We start from the raw sequence: 21,209 nt of genomic DNA, 5'->3' as shown, positions 1-21,209 counted from the left end.
TGCCTTCCTTCACCCACTTTCTTCCTCACCCTTCTTCAGCAAGCTAGTGTCAAACAGATCTCTGCACAAGTCAGTTTTCTCCATCCCTTCCCTCTGCAGGACACCCACCCCTCCAGGAAAACCAGAAGTCAGCAATTGCCTTCCTTTCCCAAGTTATCCCTCAACCAGCATTGCCCTGTCTTACAGGACACGGGACCAGAGGCCGAATTCATGGGTCCAATCCTCCTCTCCTAAGTGTATATAGTTTATGCTGGCAATTGGCTACTCCCCCCAGCCAACAGTTTCCTTTCATGCTGCTGCAAGGATAAATGAAAAGAGCAAACAGTCCCATCCCTTCAAAATGAGTCCATTTCTCGCTTTCTGGCTCATACTCTGCTCTCTTCCCCAGACCCAAAGCTATTCAAATGAGACTGCAACAGCTTCCTACGCACAAAATGCATGAAAAAGAAAAAAGGCATTGATAAGAACAAAATCTTTTTTACACTGCACTGGTTGCCAAGGGAAGCTTGATCAGAGTGAAGCAGCGTCTACAAAAGCTGGTGTTAATTTTCTGTGTTGCAATTCTTCCTGCCAAAAAGCTTCTTTAATTCGTAGCCAATACTGAGAGTGGGTTAACAGCGATGAGAGAGGATGTGCACGTTGACTGCGTAACTGAATAGGTATTTTCATGCAAGCTATATTAACTAAATGCATTCTGAGAAGAAAGGCGTATCTGTTGAGAGGTTAAGAGTTGGGTATCGTTGCCTGAGAATAAAAGGCTTCAGAGCTCCCTGCACCACACCATGACCAAGAAGACTGGAAGAGCAGCAGCCAGAGATGCAGAGAAATTCATGCTTCAGAAACAAACACAGGCTAATGGAAAGACACAACTGCTGAACAAGAAACCCATTGTAAAAAAAAAAAAAAAAAAAAGTGATCAATAAATACAAGCACTGCTAGCCTAAGAGAGTAGGAATTTCTTGTTGCCAACCTGGGACACATCTGTTCTGCTAAAAAGGCTGGGTGGCACCCCAAACCTGCAGGACTGGGAACTAAAACACAGCACAAAAATGGCTCTGCTCCAAAAAAACACAAGAATGGCAACACCAGATCAAACTCAGGTCCAGTATCTTGCCTCCAACAGCAGCCAAAAGCACAGGCCTAGGGAAGAACACAGCAGATTGTAAAGATACTTTCCAGACTGCTCTTCCAGCCTCCAAGAATTTGGCAATCAGAGCTACCTTAAGCCAGTGGGAGAAAGATTCTTGGTTTTGACCCATCTACCAGCATCAGCACAGCCTCAGCCAAACTGACTTTTAGCTCCCACCTGCACAAGTCTCTCGTGTATTTAAACCAACCCATAAAAATGTAGAGCTTTGTGCCTTCAGGTTTCTTCTCTTCAAAATCTCTGACAAAAATGGGAGAAATCATATGGGGAGCTTGCTAAATAGCATTGGTCCCCACAGCTTCCTCTGCCACACAGCCAGCACAGGGCGTTTCTTGCCACAGGTCTTCTCCGTCACATATAATGGAAGCAGGAAATCCGATGAAAATCTGGTTGCACCCACACGTAGAGAGGGAAAGCAACGCAATACATTCAGTCCAGAAGGTAGAGCAGACCTGACAAGAAGGATTTGTAGAAATAACCCTCAAAGGGACAAAGGCAGCCTCTGCTCCCCTGCCACCCAGCCTCTCCTGAACTCACACCAGTCATTACTGATAGCCCAGCCTGGACGTGTCTGAGGGAACACAAGATGAAGGAGCCTAGTGGCCTCTGCCCAGTGCCACTGGCTTTGCATAACCACAGGGCAGTGCTCTGATTGCCGTCCTCAGCAGCAATCTGGTAACACCAGCGCCAGCTCACTTCCCAGTCATCCTCCAATGCACTGAGAAGGGCAAAGCGTGCAGGAGGACAACTGCTGCATCCCCTGCTACGGCAGTCTCAAAGTGCTCCTCCCAAAAACCTGTGCCTAGGGGATCTGCTGGCCTCCACAGAAAGAGGCCACGAGGGGACAGAGCTGGGTGCTCCTGCCTTTCACACTGACAGTGCAGGTTCCTGCTGTGCATGGTGAACCACTTCCACTGGCAGCTCTCAGCAGCCCCTCTACATCTACCAGACTGTTTCTTTAAAACAACCAGCTACGTGCCTGGCCTTCAGCTGCAGGTGGCAGTGAACGGATACACAGATTTGAAAAGATGCCCAAGATACCATAAAATAAGACGTCCAAAACCTCAGGGCATTCGTGGTTAAAAAGATCTAAAATGGAGAAGAGGTTGTGAGTGTTTGCCGATCCAGGCCCCTCTTATTCCATAAAAAAGACAGCGCTGAAGTTTCAGCTCTAACAAGAACACCTGGGGGGCTGAAGGAGTCCTGCCTGCCTCATACCAGAGCAAGGGCACTACCTCCCATTAGCACTGGCCACAATTATTTCCAACTGGTGCTACTGATCTCTCTTCAGTGTATCCTCATCCCCTTGGAACAATCCCACGTGGAAAATTAAACACACAAACCTCCGAGGCTAGGTTACTTCAAGGTCTTTTTCTAAGGGGCAGGGTGGAATAGTTTTAAGACTGGCAATCTTCTAACACTGGCCAAGCATAAGCACAGGATGATGATACAGGAAAACAAAGCCAGGCTCCAAACTTCACACAAAATGGATGCAGGGACACGATGGGTGGCCAGGTCCTGCCTCCCACGTGTAAGTCACACTCAACTCCCCAGCAGCCACGCTGGAGCCAGAGACTCAACAAAAGTGCTCTCACGGGGAGTAGAGCTGGGCCACATGGCCACTGTGAAAGATCTGGACAAGAAACCTGTGCGGGGGAAACAGAGGGGTGAAACAAGCTCAGAGGAAAACCTAGACTAAGTCTAAAGCAGTGTATTAACCGGGAATTGTTAGAGTTGCAAGGAAGATGAAAATGACTCAAATTAATTGTTGCGGCTCACGGCTGCGTGGTCACCAGTGATTCAGCAGGAACTTCAGCTTCAAAACATCCTCGTTCACTTCAATGCTCCAAAGCCAGGAGAGGAAGAAAAACCTCCCGGATTAGAATCGTGCTGCTTAGGAACCTGGATAAAACTCTCTTCCAGCGGGCCTGAGGACAAGCCACCTCCTCTGCTGAACATCCCTTCTCCTCCTCCTGCCTGTAGCAGCGGGAGGCAGAACAAAGCCAGGCAAAGCAGCAGCCACACGTACACACACTGACTTGTGTGTCAGCCTGCACGTCTGAGCAGCTTCAAAGGACATACGGCACAGATGACACATGCATGTGCACCCCTACATACTCCTTCACCCGTACATACGTGTATATATACACGTGGCTCATGACTGACTATAAAGCAGAGTCCACATTCCTCCTCCTCCCTCCAAAACCACTCACTTCCCTCCAGGCGAGCGAGCGATGCCAGCAGAACACCTACACGAACTTTTAAATCGACTGGGCTGGGAGTAGGAGTTGCAGAATTGTGTTTTATTTCAGTGCTCTTGGCAAACACCCACTGAACGCTGCAAAGCAGCAGCAGCCCTGGGGGCTAAAGCAATGAGCAACTGATGACAGGAAGGCTAGAGGAATAAAAGGCTCCCTGAGAGTTCATGACAAGGAATTGTGCTGATCAGTTAGGCAGAAGAGACTGAGAAGCAGCAGAAAATGGAGCCTTGAGCAGAACCTGGCTGGTCCCAGGTGCTACTAAGATGATTGAAGCAACCAACCAGAGCTTTCACTAGGGCACTGAATGCAACTTCTTCCAGGATGGATGCTCTGGAATCACAGCGCACTGTGTTGTTGTTCATGTTCGAGAAAGGGCTTGTCTCCGTACACTGAGGGCTTGCAGAGTTACGGCTGCCACAGGCACATCAACAAGCAGAGGAGAACAGCTCTCAGTCCTTACAGAGCAGCCAAGACACCTGCTTCAGGGATCTCCTGCTCCCCAGCCATGCTCCACCCTCCCTCCTCTAACTCCCAAGAGCCAGTCCCTCTTCCATCAGCAGCTGGCCGACAGCCCCAGATTTGTCTTCTATAGCACAAGTGAAAAACCCGAGGTGCCAAAACCCCTGTGTTTGGGGGAGGAAGATGAACATCAAGAAGCTGCAAACGATGTAGCCCTGTAACACGGTATTGCCATTCTCAGCACCAGGCTGTGAGCTTTGCACTGAGCCTGAAAGCCCTCAGGCTTGTGGCGCTTGCTCTGTCTGAACTTTTCTTGACCTGCCTACAGCTTTGTTTCGCTTGGGTCAGCTGTGACAGCAGTTTCTCTAACTGGCCAGGTGTCTGTGGCTCATTTGTTTTACTTCTGTTTACCTTTATGTGATACAGCCACAGTTTTATATAAATAACAGAAACAAGCAGATACTTTACATAGAATGCGATATTTACAACCAACACAGGGATGTAGTGGAGAGAAATGCAGGCACGGTGTGATAGCTGAGGCCTTCAGAAGCAGAGCGGCGATGCTGCACAGGGCAGTAGAGGTGTGGGGTGATAAGGGGTGAGGCACGGGCTTGGCAGCAGAGACCCCACAGCTCTGGGCAACTCACCCATGGTCAGAAAAGTAATACAGACCTGGGGTGGACAAAACTGGAGGAACAAAGAAACAATATCTAACCTGCATAAAAGACACCATACAAAGTGAATTCAGAAATAACATGGAGCTGCAGACCAGCTAGAAAAGAGAAAGGTGTAAAGCATGTTAGCAAATATATTTAAAAAATCACCCCAAGTGGACCCTGGAGTGAGGAAGAAGCAGTCAGCCACAGCCACATCATATTCCTCCCCGTGAAGGACTACAAAGCCTGAACACTTACAGTCTTCCCCTCTAGCTACTGCCTTTGAAGATCCAGAGGAAGCACACAAGGGTGAGCATAACACCATGCACAAGGGACAGAAATGAAGAAATGTGTTACAGTTTGAGCTGTATTATCCCCATTACTGAGACTTTCTGTATAGAAGTATTCTAACGCATTATTCTTCTCTTTCTCATGTAACAATTAGTGGTAGATTAATACTGGTTCCTGAATTACAGTTCTGAGATTTCAGTTATACTAACAATAAGTTATTGCCTTTTTGACTTGCATGCGCACACACACGTATATGTAAGGGGTGTTTCCTCGTTGTTACACTCAGCATGCTTATAGGCAAAGTCCAAAGGCAATGCCTAGGAGAAGATGAAAGAAAACGTACAGATCTAGGGGAAGAGGAAATGGTCAAAGGCAAGAGAAGAAAAGAAAGCTTGGTTTTTAATAAAAAGTAAATAGTCGTTCAGAGGAGAAGGCAAGAATAACACAGATCTGGAAAAGCAAAGTGTACAAGCAAATTACTGGAGAATCATGAAATCTGCCACCAAGCCGTGAGCAGGTTCAGCTCTCCGGCCCAACTGCACACTGTGAAAGGCTGGCAGCTCCCCCCGAGGCACACTCCTGGGAGCAAGCAGCTCCCTGAAGAGATGCACAGCCCCGGCTGGCATTACACGAGAGCATCTAGATTTACACTGCAGGTCTGCGCTGACTTCCCTGTAAGTGCAGTCCCTACCATGTCACAAAGCCTCGAAAGCTGAAATTTCTTCCTTTTAAATCAAGTCGCAGAGGAAAACCACATCCCACTTGCAGACAACTGGCCAACACCTCTGTTTCCAGCAGCAAGCACAGCCAGAGGATTCCCTCACCATGCCAGAGCAGCTCCTGGGCACCACGGAGAAAGCTCAATGCAGCAAACTCATCAGCTGGGGCAGACGAACGTGGCAGCTCCTGGCAGCTGCCTCAGGGCTGTAATTGCGTTACCGCTAGCATTCAGCACAGCAGATATTACAGTGGCATCGATCACGAGAGCAAAACAAGGAGTAATGCAATTTAACTCCCCTCTGGTCTCATCTAATTAACCCTCCAGAAGCAGGCAGCAGCAGGGCTGTCTCGCAGCCCCCCTGCCCGGAGGCTGGGGCAGGCAGCAACGCGCTGTGCCAGGCCCCTGGGGCAGCCAGCAACCCAGTGCTGCTCTCGCCTGCATTCCTGAGCAGGCACAGCAAAAGCTCCGCTGCAGCGGAAAAACTGGAGCAGCTTTTCCCTCTGAATGCTTCGGTAAGCATAATTCCCACAGTATCTACATAGGAGCGGAGGAGACGAAACAACCCCGCTTCTTTGACAGCGTGGCGTTAAGGAATTGCCTGCTCCCAGCAGTCAGCTGCTGTAGCCCCGGCAAGGGAGCCTCCTGCCAACTCTGCCTGCTCCAGAGCCCTCCAAGCCCAGGCTGCTGGAAGAGGGGGCAGGAGAAGTTTGCTAGGACCCATGCTCCAAGGCCCAAAAGCTCAGAGCTTGCTTCCCCAAGCAGGCACAGCTCAGGTGTTCTCAGCTTGACAAAACTCAGTTCTGCCTGCGTTGTGTTTTGTAGGAGCCCTGTGACAGCTGGGGCTTTAATGGAGGATGAGCATTTACCTCTGCTTTGCCTGTAGCTCAGATAATATAGAGTACTTTAACCGCACTCAGATTTTTTTTCAGAATAGCTAATGAGCAGTAGTTATCACAAGACCTGAAAAGACAGCTTTCCTGGAAGGAGAAGCAACCACGATAAGATCCCTCTGCTTCCTCATACACCTCTCCCGCGTCACAGAAATGTGGCACGGTTGGAGTGCATAGAGCAGCACTGTCCCAGCGTGCTGACCAGCACTGGAATTTGGACAAGGAATTAGCTGATGCCAGCCCTGCCAGGCCCTGGCTGCCAGCAGAAGCAGCGGGCAGTGCCCGCAGCAGGCTGGGGCACTGGGCACACGCTGTGGGGTGCAGCCGCCAGCGCTGGCCCGCGGGGAGTGCCAGGTCCTGTGTCTGGTTCCTAAGCAATAATCACTGCACTCGTGGGCATGCTCACGATGAACAAAATACACTTCTTGGCACTTCTTAGCCATCCTGTCGAGCAGGATGCTGCTTCACCTTTAACTTCTTGCCTTTCTGACATGGCTGAAACCTGAGACTATCCCCAGTGCCAGGGCTTCCAGGAAGAGGGAAATGAGCACTCCCCCTTGTTCACACCTGGCGAGGTACTTTGGACTCCACATACTTCTTTCAAGTTAAACTCCACAATTTGTGTAAAGGTTGCCAGGAGACACGGAGCTTGTTTTGAGATTCTTAGAGAGGGTGGAGCTCAGCCGAGGCAGTTGGTATCTCATTTTCATCCCAGACTTTGCCGTTCAGTCCCCGTTCCCCCCCCTCGCTCTTATGCAAGCTTAGGATTTGGCTCACAAGCCCGTCCTGTTGCCGCACCAAGGCGCTGGCTGCTGGGAGGTTGGGCTGCTCCAGGGGCACGGAGCAGGTAGGGAGGCACGCAGGTTGCTACCTGCAGGCACACAGCTCTCAGCCTGCCCCCTCCTTTCTCAGGACACGGCAAACCCCAGGGGCTTGCAGGGCATCGAGCTGAAAAAAGGCCTGCGTGTTCCCAAATAGCCAAGCTTTGCAACTGCTCCTCTTCCCCATCCCAAAGACACGCAATAGATTGCCAAATCAGTCAAAGCTTCCCACTTGCAGAGCTCTACCAGAGCTGTCCTTAAATAAAGCAGGCATGTTTGTTCTCTCACTGATTTCTAATTTCTTTGCGCATAAACTATGAATGACCCTCACTACGGGACTGCTTGGTTAATGAGATCAAAGCACAAAGTAACAAACTGCCCATCCACAGGGGATTAATTTCTAGCTTACCTCCCAGTTTAAAATTCAAATGTAATTAGCACATTTTAGTGCATGGTGAAAGAGTGAGGACAACCAATGTTTCTGTTGATAAATAAGGGAGGCTGAAGTCAGACATGATGAATAAAATCATTAAAAGAGCAGCTGTTGTAGCTACTCTGAGAGGCACAGTAACATTCTTATGTTGAGGGGACACCAATATTTACCCTGGAACTACGATGGATGCAGGAGCAAATATGTATTATATAGATCTCCTTGATACAGCTTGTCAGGCAGCCTGCACAGCAGCAAACCCGCAGGACTCCTCCACGCTGCCCTACCTTTCCCTGCTCACAGCCTCTGCAATCCAGCACAGGAAAGCTTCAAGGGCAGTGAAGTGCTTTTTCTTTGTCACAAGAATTTTCATTGCAGTCTTGCAAAGATAAAAGTGTTCCCACTTCCCTTCTCTCACTTTCTTCATCACTAGCATTTTTGGCAGCAGCCAGAACCCACATTCTAACATAAACTTTCTTCTGGCCCCCCGACACAGGCATAGGGCTGAAGCTCCCCCCCCAGACTTGCCCTACCCACACTACCCACCTTTACCTAGGGCTCTCTCACACCACCACAGCATCATGCACAGAAAAAAGTCTCTCCCCAGGATTTTCCCCTCCCCAAGATTTCCGTCACTGGACATGAGAGCACAGTCACACAGTGATTTTTTTTATTTTTATTTTTTTTTAAATAATCAAAGAAATGGCAAATAAATATGCTCTCGTGTTCTCTCATGTGATGTTGGGAGAAGCGCATCCAAAGTAGCAAGGGCAAAGACTGTTGTACAGTACAGCACCTTTCAGTTATCTGTTTAATACCCAGCTCCTATTATCTACAGCTCTATAAAGGAGAAAAAAAAAAAGGTACTTTTATTTTTAGAAAAAGGTGCAAGCTGAGAGAAGCAAAGAGATTTAAAGGAGATTTTCTCTACTAACCAGCTCCACAGCAGACCAAAAAGAGCATATTGCAGAACTGAGAAAATCTGGTCTGCCTCTTCTCTACTGCAGACTGTTTCAGAAGTGTTCATGTCTTTCAAACAAACTCTCACCTTCATCCCAAATACAAAACAATATTTTCCTGCTCCCAACCTCCAGTTTTCAAGGCAGGGAAGAGAAGAAGGAATTAAGAGAGTTACCACCTCAGCAAAAAGCAGGGTTGCCTACCAGGGGCAAGGAACTGTTCACAGATGATTTATTCAGGGAATAGGTAGCTGCTCCTGCTCATTCACTCTCTCCCCAAAGAATTGTTGGTGAATGAATAAGAAACCTATCCCAAAGAGTTTCATTACAACTGGAACATTCTTTCAAAAATAACATCTATATTCAGTCTAAACACCAAAACCATCTGGCAACCCTAACAGGTGAAGGCTTCCTATTAGGGCTTTGAGAGTTTTGGTTTGGATTGTTTGTGGGTGGCTGGTGAAACCTCTACTATGCTACCAAGAGTCACCAGACCTCAGCTGTTGAGTCCGTGAGCCTGGTAAGGGTGGGTATCACTGGTCAGCAGGCAGGTTCCTCCCACTGAAAGCACTGCAGGAAGAAGGGCAGATTGCTGCTCCCTCAGCACTTCAGGGGTTCCTGCAGCCACACAGGAATGTAAGCAGCAAGGATGTGCGCTGTGCTGAGCACAGCTGCACTCTGCAAGCCCTTGCTGGTGCCTGGCAGAAAGGAGGAAGCATGTAAACACAGATAAGCACAGGCTCACCCCGACGGGACGGGAGCAGAGTCAATGTGCAAAGGGAACACTTCAGAAGAAAAGATTTGTAGCACATGGCTTCTGTGCAAGGACAGGGATAAGCAGGCATGTTGGTACCTGGCAGCTTGAGGGAAGATGCCATGCCAGAACTCCTGCTGCCAGAGCCTTGAATAGTAACTGGGACAGTGTCACATTTCAGCTCTGTTTGTCCCGAGGCTCTAACAGCTGGTTGTTTGGTACACGTGACAGAATAGTGATCCAGCTTGTGGTAACTGGAAGGCTAGACTGGTGTGTGGCACTCTGGAGAAATACCCTTTCCCTCCAAAGATTTTAAGAGGTAAACCGTATCCCTGTTTCATCACTCTGAAGGAGCTCCTCTTACTGGAGAAGGGAGGGAGGGATGGGTTTGCCTACTTTTTGGATGCTTTCAGGACAGCGAAACCTCATGGTATTCACTTTTGGCATAGAAAAAAAACTGTGTTGTTCGGTTGTAAAGGCCCAACTCAAACCCAGCTGCAGTCACAGCTCTTCAGTTCAAGTTATTTTTAACAATCTAAACAAAGGGGATTTTCTTATCTTCCTCTCTGGGTCCACAAGCACAACTCTGCCAGCTGGAAAGCCTCCCCAGATGGCATGTGCAACCACAGTATCCTCATAGAAGAAGCGCATTAACAACAGCCCAGATTCCTGGGAAACAGGGAGGAGGAAAAAGGTCTAACCCTTGGAAGGTGACTGTACCATTTTAAAAGGACAAAATAAGCTGCCTCTGGTGTGGCAAAAGCAGATGAAATCTGCCTTGAACCACAGATTTCTTTGTTTTAGGGTAGGTTTCTACAATCTTTACAATACTGCAGGATCCTCCTTTAGAAGTGTACATACAAAGGCAGCTCAGAAATTCTTCGGAAGTCTGAGTGAAGTAAAATTGAAGGAGCCAGCACCAGCAGGACTGCATTTATCTACTGGCCATCCAGCAGTTCAACTATCTTAGTGTCCCTGTACCAACCCCAAGCTGCACATGGGATAGGGTTCAATAGCATTACCATTTACACTAGGGAAAAATGAGTGAAGAGCTGTACCTGCACAAAGCTGCAGAGCTTTGCACAAACCGCACACATATGAAGGGTCCATATGGACAAAGGGTCCATAAAGAAGCAGATCCCTTCTGTGCACCTCTAGCTTTCTACAGCCTGCTGCTACTGAAGCATCCAAGCAAAGTGATCTGTTAGTTAAGAAAAAATGTGCTCTGAAGAAAGGCAGGAATGTTTGTCACCTTAGGATTTCATTGATCCACGTAGCCACCAATTCTAACCTGGCCACGATGTTTGTAAGTCTTGAGAAGATCCCAATTCAAAACAGAATTTCGCTTTGGTCACCAGCAGTCCTCTACTAGATCTGCTTCTCACAATTCATTTCAGTACATAAGGTGTCAAAATGCTTCCACTTTACAGAAAAAAGAAAAAGAGCACAGCAACATCTTCATCATGCCTTGCAACGTTACGCAATGTCTATCTTTAATGTTACTCTTTCATTGTGGGTTTTATGCAACTTAAGGTAAAGGAAAATTCTTCTAAACTGATTACTGCACAACATAATAAATTATCTATATAATGATGGAAAATGATGAGTAAGACATTCCAAGAGGCTCCACATGTGGATATCTGGAAACCACTTAGCCTTTCAGCTTGTCTACTGGAATTGGAGAGAGGTATTTGGGAGCAAACCAACAACCACTTCTGGAAAATAAATAAATAAATAAAGTCCTCACTCGTCAGCTTCCAGTGGGATTTTACCACTCAATTACGTGAGAGCTCCACACATGCTAAGCAGACTCCTGGATGGATTAAAAGCGATTCACTCATTTCCTGCTGTGCTCCTCCCCTTCCTCCCTTTGCTGTGACACAGACCTTTGTCACTGCCCTGCTCCTGCAGGACCTGGCATTCACCTCCTTGGATCTGTGGACCGGGAACAGGGGTGTTGTGACTCAGGAGGGCTGACGGAGTTCAACGGTGAATCTGCCGGGGATGAGGGGTGGAGCAGTGTGAAACAAAGTGAAATGAGAACAAGAGATGGTGGCTCGATGCTGCTGCAGCACGGGTTGGCACAGGAGAGGCTGCTGCCCTGCTGTCCAACATGCATGGAACAGTAGCAGTAAAACAAAATTTGACTCAGACAGCCATGCAGTTTTCTGACTGTGAACACATCGTACCAGTACTCAGGCCTGGGTATTAGTTGTCCTATCTTAAAAATACAAGGCGATAAAGCTGAAGCAAAAAGTCTAGCTCTTAGACATGATTTTGTGGCAAATAGCAGCAGGACAAGAGAGTGAGTATCTTCATCTTAAGTTTGATAATTTAGCTCCTGCTTTTATTGTCCCCTCTTCCCATTTGCAAGCAAGGGTAGATCATTAGGAAATGGTTACAGAACATGGGGGTGCCCAATTCCCATGTTCAGAAAATGTACTGCACATGCACAGAGCTAGCCAGGGGGCTGCATCTGCACTGGCAGCAGTCAATTCTGAGAGAAACCCAAAGAAACTCAGATCGCTGTCTCAGAGGGGAGTGACTGTATTAAACTCACACCGGGCTTTAGAGGTTCAGCTGGTGAAGAGCCATGGCTGAGCTGAAGGTTGAGGATCGTCAACTCATTACATGCACTCTGTATCAAATACAGATTTCCCCAGCAGGAAGACTAAGTTAAAAAAAAAAATAAATGAATTCTATCAGAAGAGCTAAGAATTGATGAGCTAGAGAGTGGCCTAAGCTGGCCAGAACATGAGAGTGTTAGTTAGACACTGTACACTGAACAGCACAAAGCACTACTTTCCTGCTCCTACAGAGGAAAAAGCACAGGCTGTTCTCCCCGGCAGGCAGGTATCTCACATGAGGACAAGGTTCTCAACCAGCTGTCATGACCAACTGCGAGCCAAGGAAAGAGGAATACAGAGAAGCAAAATAAAAACAGCCACACCAGCCCACAAGGCTCAAAAAGCAACAAACACACCCCCCAAAAAATAGATAAGCTGCTTTAAGCTATCTAAGTAGCTGGTGTGGAATTTAAATGGATAGATATTTTCCCCTTTCAAAAGGTTTGTTTTTTCTTCCCCCCTTTTTAATGCTAGTCATCAGTAACCTCAGAGGATTTTCTAAGCTTTGTTTCCATTCTTGTTTCTAGGAGACAGAACCTCAACTAGCTACTGGGGGGGGAGAGGAAGAAAGAATAAACCAAAATGAAAGAAGGACAGAGAAAAAGAGAAGTGGAAAACAAACTGGAAAAAAAAAAATGGACAGAGCACCAGGCTTGCCACAAGAAACAAAAATATTCAACACATTTCTGTCCCCCCTCACTCCTCCCACAAAGCTGACTTTGTCACTCGCCGCATAACCCTACCAGAGATCAAATTAGGCAACTTTGGGTTTATTATACTTGTCAGCATAAGAACAGGCAAGCATGGGCAGCAGATGTAAGACCTTAGGGGAGGGGAGGAGGTAATTTTCTCTTGTATGTTGTCTTGTCTCCCAAGACAACAGCCTTATATGAAAGTGGTAGCCTAAAATATCTGGAGCACTCTGTGCCTTTAGCCTTTCTGGCAGGCATGAAGAAAAAAGCTTCCTATAACACAAGCATCACACTAAAACAATACCAGAGCAGCAAAGCTGCCACTGGAGGACTGAAAACCTCATTAGGGTCAAAGAAGAAAAAGGATAAAAAGTTCAAAAGCCAGTGAGAAGGAAAAGAAAATAAAAAAGTAACATTCAGCTCTTTGGCACCAATGTGTAGCTGGAATGAGCTCAGATTGCATTGGGAACTGCTACTTTCAGGAGATTCAAAAATACCAGGAAAGAGAAAATCCAGAAAAGCATTGTATTTTAAAAAATTGCTTTAGACAAACCAGAGACCAGAGTAAGATCCTGTTCAAAGAACACCAAAGCTTGTAATACACAAGTCCTCATTCAAACAAGCATTTATATGCCTGGTTTGGATAAGTCGGGATGCCTGTGGCAACTGTTTTGATCTCAGCCAAATGAATCTAGGCATGTTGAAAGAGTTCTTAGGAAAACAGAGATGTTACGTAAATTCACCTTTTGGAGGTACGACAGATTGGAGGAGTAAAGCTTCTGAATGTCAGGATTACAAAACCTCACTAGATGAGCAGAAGGCTGAGGAAATCACTGGAGCACAGCTGAAGATGACCAAGTTGCAAGGACAGGTCATGGTACTCAGTCTGCAAAATCAGCCTCATGTAAGAAGTTATAGTGTCCAGCAAATTCAAACAAATAGGAACAAAAATAAATAAAGCCAATGAACTAGTTATGTCAGGATTCCTGCAAATCACCCAGGTGAGATAAATCCACTAGAAATAAGAATGGGAAGGGAAAAAGTGTAATAAATTGAACCTGTATCAGCTTTTAAGGTCTGCACCCATACCCCTCTCACGTTCTGACTTCTTAACAAATGCTAGGTTAAGCTAGCGAAAGGAGATCGTCTTGACTGTAGCAAATCACATCAACATCACAAAACAGGCTAGCTGTGGCACAACAGCAGCAAGTCATAAAAGCCACCAAATTCTTACAAAATATCTGGTATATTCCATAGGTTTCCGGCCCAGACCAAGAGATGCTACCACCAACAAGTGTGAACAAGAATCCCTCCGTAAAGCCCTAAGGAATCACATAGCCTTTTAATTATCCAAAAGAATCCCCAGGTGTCCTCAAGCTTGATTACATTCGTGTTTGGCATGCACCAGCTCATAAGAGATCACTGTTAATAGAACTCATTTATCTTCAGCTATCCAAGAGTCCAAAACATCTAATTTTACCGCACTTGCTTTCTTCTCTCTCTCCTTCTCATTATCAAGTGTGAATAAATTCAGTGTCAGAAAAGATTCAGAGGAAGAGGCAATACACTGGAATATATCTGCATGTCTCTGAAGAGTTCAAGCATAAAGGATGCTGTCAAGCACACATGCAGAACTCAAAATGTCTTTAGTTTAACTATATAAAATGCTTTAAGAAAAAAAGAACCTCACACACATACACACACCCCCACACACACCATGGTAAGAGGAGGAAAAAAATGGCCTTGTAAGACTCAACTAGTAAAATCCATTTCAATACACTGCAGAAAAACTAGGAGAAAGCAATCAAACTGTGGTTTGTTCAGCTGTATTTACCTTCAGGACTCTCTCAGAAGTCCATGTGAGAGTCCTTTGGAAGCTCTTTGGCTTCACCGTTGATACGCCTCCAACGCTGACATGGCTCCCCTCATCACAGCTAATGAGCGTTAACAAGGAACAGAAACCTTGCTCCCAGGGTCTCCTGACAAAGGAGTGCATGCACTGGGCAGAAGAGAACAGGGCAGGCAGGACAGTCTGTAGTCACCCCAGCTTAGAAGTTCCTTTGACCAGATAAATCTTACCCAGCTGAGACTGCAGCTTCACCATCTCCGGTTCCTGAAAGGCTTTGGCATAACAATCAAACTGGCCTATTCATAGTTAGGACCATTGGCTGATGGCATTGCAAGGCTGCTCTCAATGGTCTTTGAAAGGTCATGGAAACTGGGAGAGGTTTCTGAGTACTAGAAGAAGGCCAATTTCATTCCCACCTTCAAGAAGCACAAGAAGATGTCAGAAACTACAGGCAGGTCAGCCTTGCCTCAATCTCTTTGAAGGTGATGGGACAACTAATTTTAGAAACCATTTGCAACCACATGAAGGACAAGAACATGATAAAGAGTAGTTAATATGGATTTATGAAGGGAAAATCATGCATGCTTAACCAACGTGATAACCTTCTACAGTGAGGTGACTAACTTGGCATGTGAGTGGGGAGTAGTGGATGTTGTTTACCTGAACTTTAATAAAGCCTTTTACACAGTTTCTCATAACATTATTAGAGACAATCTGACAAAGTACAGGCTAGGTAAGTACACAGTGAGGTGGACTGAAAACTGGATGGATGTCCAGGACCAGAGGGTTGTGATCAGCAGCACCAAGTCCAGTTGGGGCAAATCCCTAGAGGTATACCCCAGGAGTTGCTCCTGGGGCCGTTACTGTTTCATCTCCTTATTAATGACCTGGAGAACAGGGCAGAGTGCACCCTCAGCAAGTTCACAGCTGATACAAAATTGGAAGGAGTGGCTGACACCAAATGGCTGTGCTGCCATTCCAAGCAACCTGGACGTGCTGGAGAATTGGGCCAACAGGAACCTTATGAAGGTCAACAAAAGGAAACACCACGTCCTGAACCTAAGGAGGAATAACCTCAGGCACCAGTACATGCTGGAGGCTGACTGGGTGTAAGGCAGCTCTGAAGAAAATTTTGGGGTCCTGGGGAACAACAAGCTGATCACGAGACAGCAATGCACCCTTGTGACAAAGAAAGCCAACAAACAGCCTTCTGGGCTGCGCTAGGAAAAGCATTGCCAGCAGATCAAGGGAAGAGATCCTTCCCCTCTACTCAACACTGGCAAGTCCAAATCTGGGGTATGCATCCAGTTCTGGGCTCTCCCATACAGGAAAAATTCAGACTTGCTGTAACGAGGCCAGCATAGGGTCACAAAGATAACCATGGGACTGGAGCATCTTTTATAAAAGAGGTGGCTGTTCAGCCTGGAGAATAGGGCTCAGGGGGATTTTATCAATGTGTGTAAACATCAGATTCGATTGAAGAGGGAACCAGACTTTCCTCAGCAGTGCCCACAGAGGGAGCAAGAGGCAATGGGCAGAAGTGAAAATACATGACATTCTTTTTGAAAACAAGAAAAGAAAGAAAAATTCCACTGTGTAAGTATCCAGCACTAGAAACAAGCTGTCCAGAGAGGTTACGGTGCCTTCATCTGAGGAAATATTCAAAAGCTGCCTGGACATGGTGCTGGAGAACCTGCTGTAGGTGGCTCTCCTTGAGCAGGGGCTTGGCTGAGATGATCTCAAGAGGTCACTTCCAATCACAACAATTCTGTGAACTAAAATATTGGCCAGGAAGGGCAAAAATTTCTGGCCAGTTTTATTGACCCCACCTCTTATTTCAGCAAGATACACAGAAACCTCAAGTGTAGCTATCCTGTTTCTTGGGTGACTGAAAACATCATCCATAATTCTCGTGGAAGTTCCTTTCTTCTAATTTCAGCTTTCATATTTAAGAGTATGCCTATGCATTGCTGTCTGGAGATACCACCCTCTCTCTTCTCCCATAGCTTGCTGACCATCAGAATAAACTAGCTCAGAGAAAGAGACAAGCTCATATGGACTCCAGCAATCCAGTTTAGAGCCAGCTGGAACATCTTCACATGGCACCACATTGGGCAGCAAAGACTTTTCTTGAAAGGTCACTCTTTTGTCTACCCAATCTATTTCCACTGCAGTATCATATCTGCCCATCTCAGCCATAGTCGCCTCCCATCTCAATAGTCATGCCTTCAACAGCAAGGTAAATACTGTACTGAAAACATTTTTCCTCCCTTGCTTTTTCAAAATACCCTCTAAGACATCAGCCTGCCTCTCTCACAGTACTTTTACAATTTTTCAGGCGCTACCTTCTTTCGGATGAATCCCATTCCACAGACCAGCAACTCTGACGTGCTCTGCTCCTCCATAGGCATACACTCTCTGAGTAGGCTCCACCTTCAGCAAGATCAGGATCTGGCCCAGGATGTCTCTGATTTTGCTAAACATGGAACTAACAAAGCTACCTCCCCAGCCCTCAGCTATCTTGCTCTAGGCATCTTTTTTGCTGTCCACCAGTGTCTCCATCTAGATATCTCTATTTACACTTGGACCACAGTTGATGGATGGGTTGCACTCCACAGAACCTCCAAGCAAGGGGCTGTCAGCCTGAGATCTTTCTCTGCATTTGGTTGAGAAACATAGCAAGTTCTGAATTGTAGGGCGTGTACAAGGCGGCTTTTGTCAATTCACATAAAGCATCACCTGCTCCATTAGGTACTCACTGGCTTGAGCATCCTACTGAGCTATGTGCAAGGTCAGCATACTACAGAGCATAGTTAAAAAGCCCACAATGTATTTAATACCTAGCTTAGGGCAAGAGGTGGGAAAGGGATTCCATAAATGGGATACCATTAAAACTCATCAGGTAAAATGCAGTCCTTCTCCCTTGCTAATTACACTAGCAGTGCTAATGCTCATCATTCTCCTGTGCTAAGAGACTACAGAATGGTAAATAGTCTCCCCGTCGAAGGCCATCCTGGAAACACCCTGGATCTTTATGCTGATTTATCAATCCTGGTTAATCTTAGCTTTGAAGAATGTAGTTTGTGACTCACCCTGCTGGATAAGCAACGAGGCCAGTTCTGGGGTCGCAGGCTAATCCTCTGCCTCCCGACACAGTTATCCCCAACACCTTCTCCAAGGTCACCTAGTGCATGTGAAAAAGAAATCAAGAAATATTATGAGATACGAGTGCAGTTCAAATGGACCCATAAACAGATGCTGATGGTGTGGCACTCTATAATGGCACTGAGAAGAAACATAGCTCCCAGAAATTCAGAGCTCCTATAAATTCACTGACATGCACCCAGGCACAGAACAAGTGTTTAACCCTATTCTATCTTCAACATCGGCATACTGAAATACTGCCGGGGTACAGAGAAGGAGTTATGCATCCACTGATTGTGTCTGTGTCAGAGCACTGCCAAATATTGCAGAGGACTGCATGCAGCAATTAGTACAGAGCAAGAAGCTGGGGTGCACATTCACTGCCCCGCAATTCCCATCCTCTCAGCACTAGCAGCAAACCACTTGCATCACAGTTATCTTCCTGGACATCTTTTCCAGGTTGCCCCACTCTCTTTATCTCCTCCATCCAGTGGTAGGTGGTTCAGTGTGGTCCCAGTCCCATATTCATAGGAGCTGAAGAGTCATTTTTTTCCCACAGTGCTTGAACTAGAAACCAGATCCATTGGACAAACACATCCCTCCCCAGGAATCTCAAGAGAGAGAACAGCTCACACTATCGGGTTCACAAGCCCATATACCAATGGCCCACTCAAGAGACAGCAATCCAAAATGCTTGCTTTCTCCCCGAGCAAAAATCCCAACTATTTCAAGAGAAGAAATGAAATGCCACTGGGAAGAGCTACTTGGAAGACAGAAATTCGGAGTCAGGCCTCTGAGGCAAGAAGCCAGGACTAGCAAAAACAAAAACTGGGGGGGGGTGACAGGGAGGACTAAGACCTTTCAGGGAGCACACTGGCAGAGGAAGCATCAGAATTCAGCACTCTCCCAAAGCAAAAGGCTGCAGCGAGATTACACTGCACAAAGTCTGGTCTGTGACATGAAAGGACCCAGCCTCTGAGCAAAAAGCAATTTTCAGCCTTGGGATTGTTCTGACAGACGCGAAAGTATTCTCTTTCCTTTACATTTGCACAGCTTGATTTTATTTATTATATATTTTATGCATACATTCCTCCTCAGAACTGCTGTCCCTGCCAAATTCATGGATTTTATTGGGTCACAGCCTTCTGTTTTTAATTATCATCATCTAAGTTATATTTGGTTAAGGCCTTAAGGCATGGACGCGGCATAAGAAGTCCCCATTGTAATAATTACTGCAATCATTAATGGCTGCCCTGCAGACCAGCATCTTGCATTTACACCAACGTGTAGCAAAAAAGGTAGGGGCAGGGCGGGCTTCCCCACGTTGCCCTGACAGTGCAGCTTACCAGCCCTGAAGAGTTTGGCTGTAGGGTGAAGAAACGAGGTCTCTCTGAACCCATGGCTCAAGTTACTGGAGAAGGTGATAAAAGCAACCCCACATGGAGCCACCCTGCTTCAACAGGTAAAGCAGGGCCGAGGCGCCACCAGCTCGCTTAAAACGAGCCATCTGTGCTTCAAGTGGCTTCCAATTTGGGCTGGCTTCAAACCAGTGACACGGAAAGTGCAAGATTTCATGTCCTGCCCTCTGGAGCAACTCAGTCTTTTTTTCCCTTTTAGTAATGACATACCCCAGATACTTTCAGATAGCGTAAGAAAACACCAAATTGCCTCCTTTCCTCACAAGATGAGCATCTCTGGAACCACTGCTTTTATAAAATTCCACTGGATTTTTGCTTAGCATTAGAACGTACAATTAAAAATGCATTTACAAATTCGCCAGTAAAGCAAGGAAATAGTTTTGTTTCAGTTTACTGTTCCTTAAAAAGGGGGGGGAAAGAGAAAAGGAGGCCAGTGGGATATCTACTCTTCCAGGTTTGTTTCAATACGTCAACACATTCCTTGTTTGAGTAGCTTCCTAAGTGCACAGAAGGAAGAATTTGCTGAGATTCCAGCTCATGCTGTCAGCTCCCAACCCATCACACGAAGAGAAGTTTGAATTCCCATAGAAACCACGTACTTGACAGTGAAGGAGGAAGTGGGAGAGATACGTGCCATTCAAGTGCTCCCATCTAGATAAGGCACCAATTACTCGATGCTGTCAGCAAACAGCAAATTTAGCAATGCTGCACTCACGCTGCTCAGCGCAGGCTTTAGCTCAGGCTGGCTGTAACTGCAGCTGTCCTAAAAGGCGCTACCTGACCTTGGCTATGCAGCTAATAGCACTCAGCAGCAGGTCAGCAACCTACTTTCTCCAACAGGTTTATTTTTCCTCTGCCAGGACACACATTCAACACCCCCAGTGCCACCTTATGCTGCAGCTGAGCTGATCTCACAGCTTCCTGCTCCCAAGGGAGGGGACAGTTCCTTCCTCCCTCATCCCACTTGTCCCAACAACCCCCTCCCTTTCTGGCATTTCCCTCACACCAGCACTGACACAGCAACTGCCTCTCCAGCAAGCAGTCTGAAAGGCAACCCTGTGTGCCTTATCCAACAGATGCTCTTACAACACCTCAGCACGTGTAAGTAATAATCCTTAGGCATGAAAAACAACTTGTCTTTAAGAGTAGGATGAACACATTTAAAAATGGGTCTTATGAAACTTGTGAGCTCTACTCCCACCTCTCTGTCCACAAGGCACCACAGCTTTACCTCCATGACCAGCCTCCAGTCTAGTTGACATAAGGGAAAGAGTTGAGTCACATGTCACAAAGCTTGATAGAAGACTAAAAAAAATTCTGGGAGAAAAACACAATAGGTAGCAATGCAGTGTAAACCGGATTCCTTCTGACTTGCCAGCCAAAACAAAGAAATAATTAGTATAGCTAATTAGGACAGGGGTACACCAACATTTACTTCCCAATCTCAAATTAAGATTTGTCAGCAAAGGGTAAACTTGTCGATACAGGTCTGACATTACCCCACTTGTGAAGTTATGGCAAAATGAGGCAGGAACTCACTTTGTCACGTAGCAAGCAGTCTCCCAATCCCACACAGCCACTGCCATTCCCATAACGTCACCCAGGTGGTTCTTCAGCATGTCCCGGGCAGAACGAAATTCCCTGACCTCTTTCCAAGTGTGATCTGAGCTAACCACAGGACTGGAGGGTCTCACTGCAGACGGGGGAAGCGGGTGTGTTTGTTACCAATAGCTCCCACATTGGGCCACTTTGCTGCCCACAATCGTCAGATGTGTCCCTGCTTGCTCGGGTCATCCCATCCAATAAGTGGGCCAGCTCACCACCCTCGCCCAAGCCAGGAAACAATTGCAAGACGAAACCTGTAATTTTGTGCCCCTAAATTAAAGGCCCAGAAAGGTGGCTGACTATCCACATTTGTTACTTCATCCTGAGGCCTCTATTAATAGTATTTGGCACTTTCACAGTTCTCTAAGTGATTTGCAAGTGTTATTGAACTGAACCACATGCAACATTCTCCTGGAGTTCACTTTGCATTGAAATTATCTACTTATTGACCACCTCGTCTCCATCTCTTTAAGGTCAATTTTTTC

General features: G+C 46.5%; 1 protein-coding gene across 7 annotated transcripts in view; it reads right to left on the bottom strand.

Annotated features, from left to right (window-relative positions):
• Window positions 1-21,209, bottom strand: part of MAPKBP1 (mitogen-activated protein kinase binding protein 1) — a 95,475-nt gene that overhangs the window by 51,891 nt on the left and 22,375 nt on the right. For all 7 annotated transcript variants that reach the window (XM_072038766.1, XM_027459095.3, XM_072038763.1 and 4 more), the window contains one exon: window positions 17,650-17,741. In XM_072038766.1, coding sequence (XP_071894867.1) covers window positions 17,650-17,741 — 92 coding nt within the window. The remainder of the gene's footprint in view (window positions 1-17,649; window positions 17,742-21,209) is intronic.

The sequence above is a fragment of the Anas platyrhynchos genome, chromosome 5, assembly GCF_047663525.1.
Source record: "Anas platyrhynchos isolate ZD024472 breed Pekin duck chromosome 5, IASCAAS_PekinDuck_T2T, whole genome shotgun sequence".
Taxonomy (NCBI): domain Eukaryota; kingdom Metazoa; phylum Chordata; class Aves; order Anseriformes; family Anatidae; genus Anas; species Anas platyrhynchos.
The sequence above is the reverse complement of the archived record's forward strand: the minus strand, read 5'-3'. Positions and strand labels throughout refer to the sequence as shown.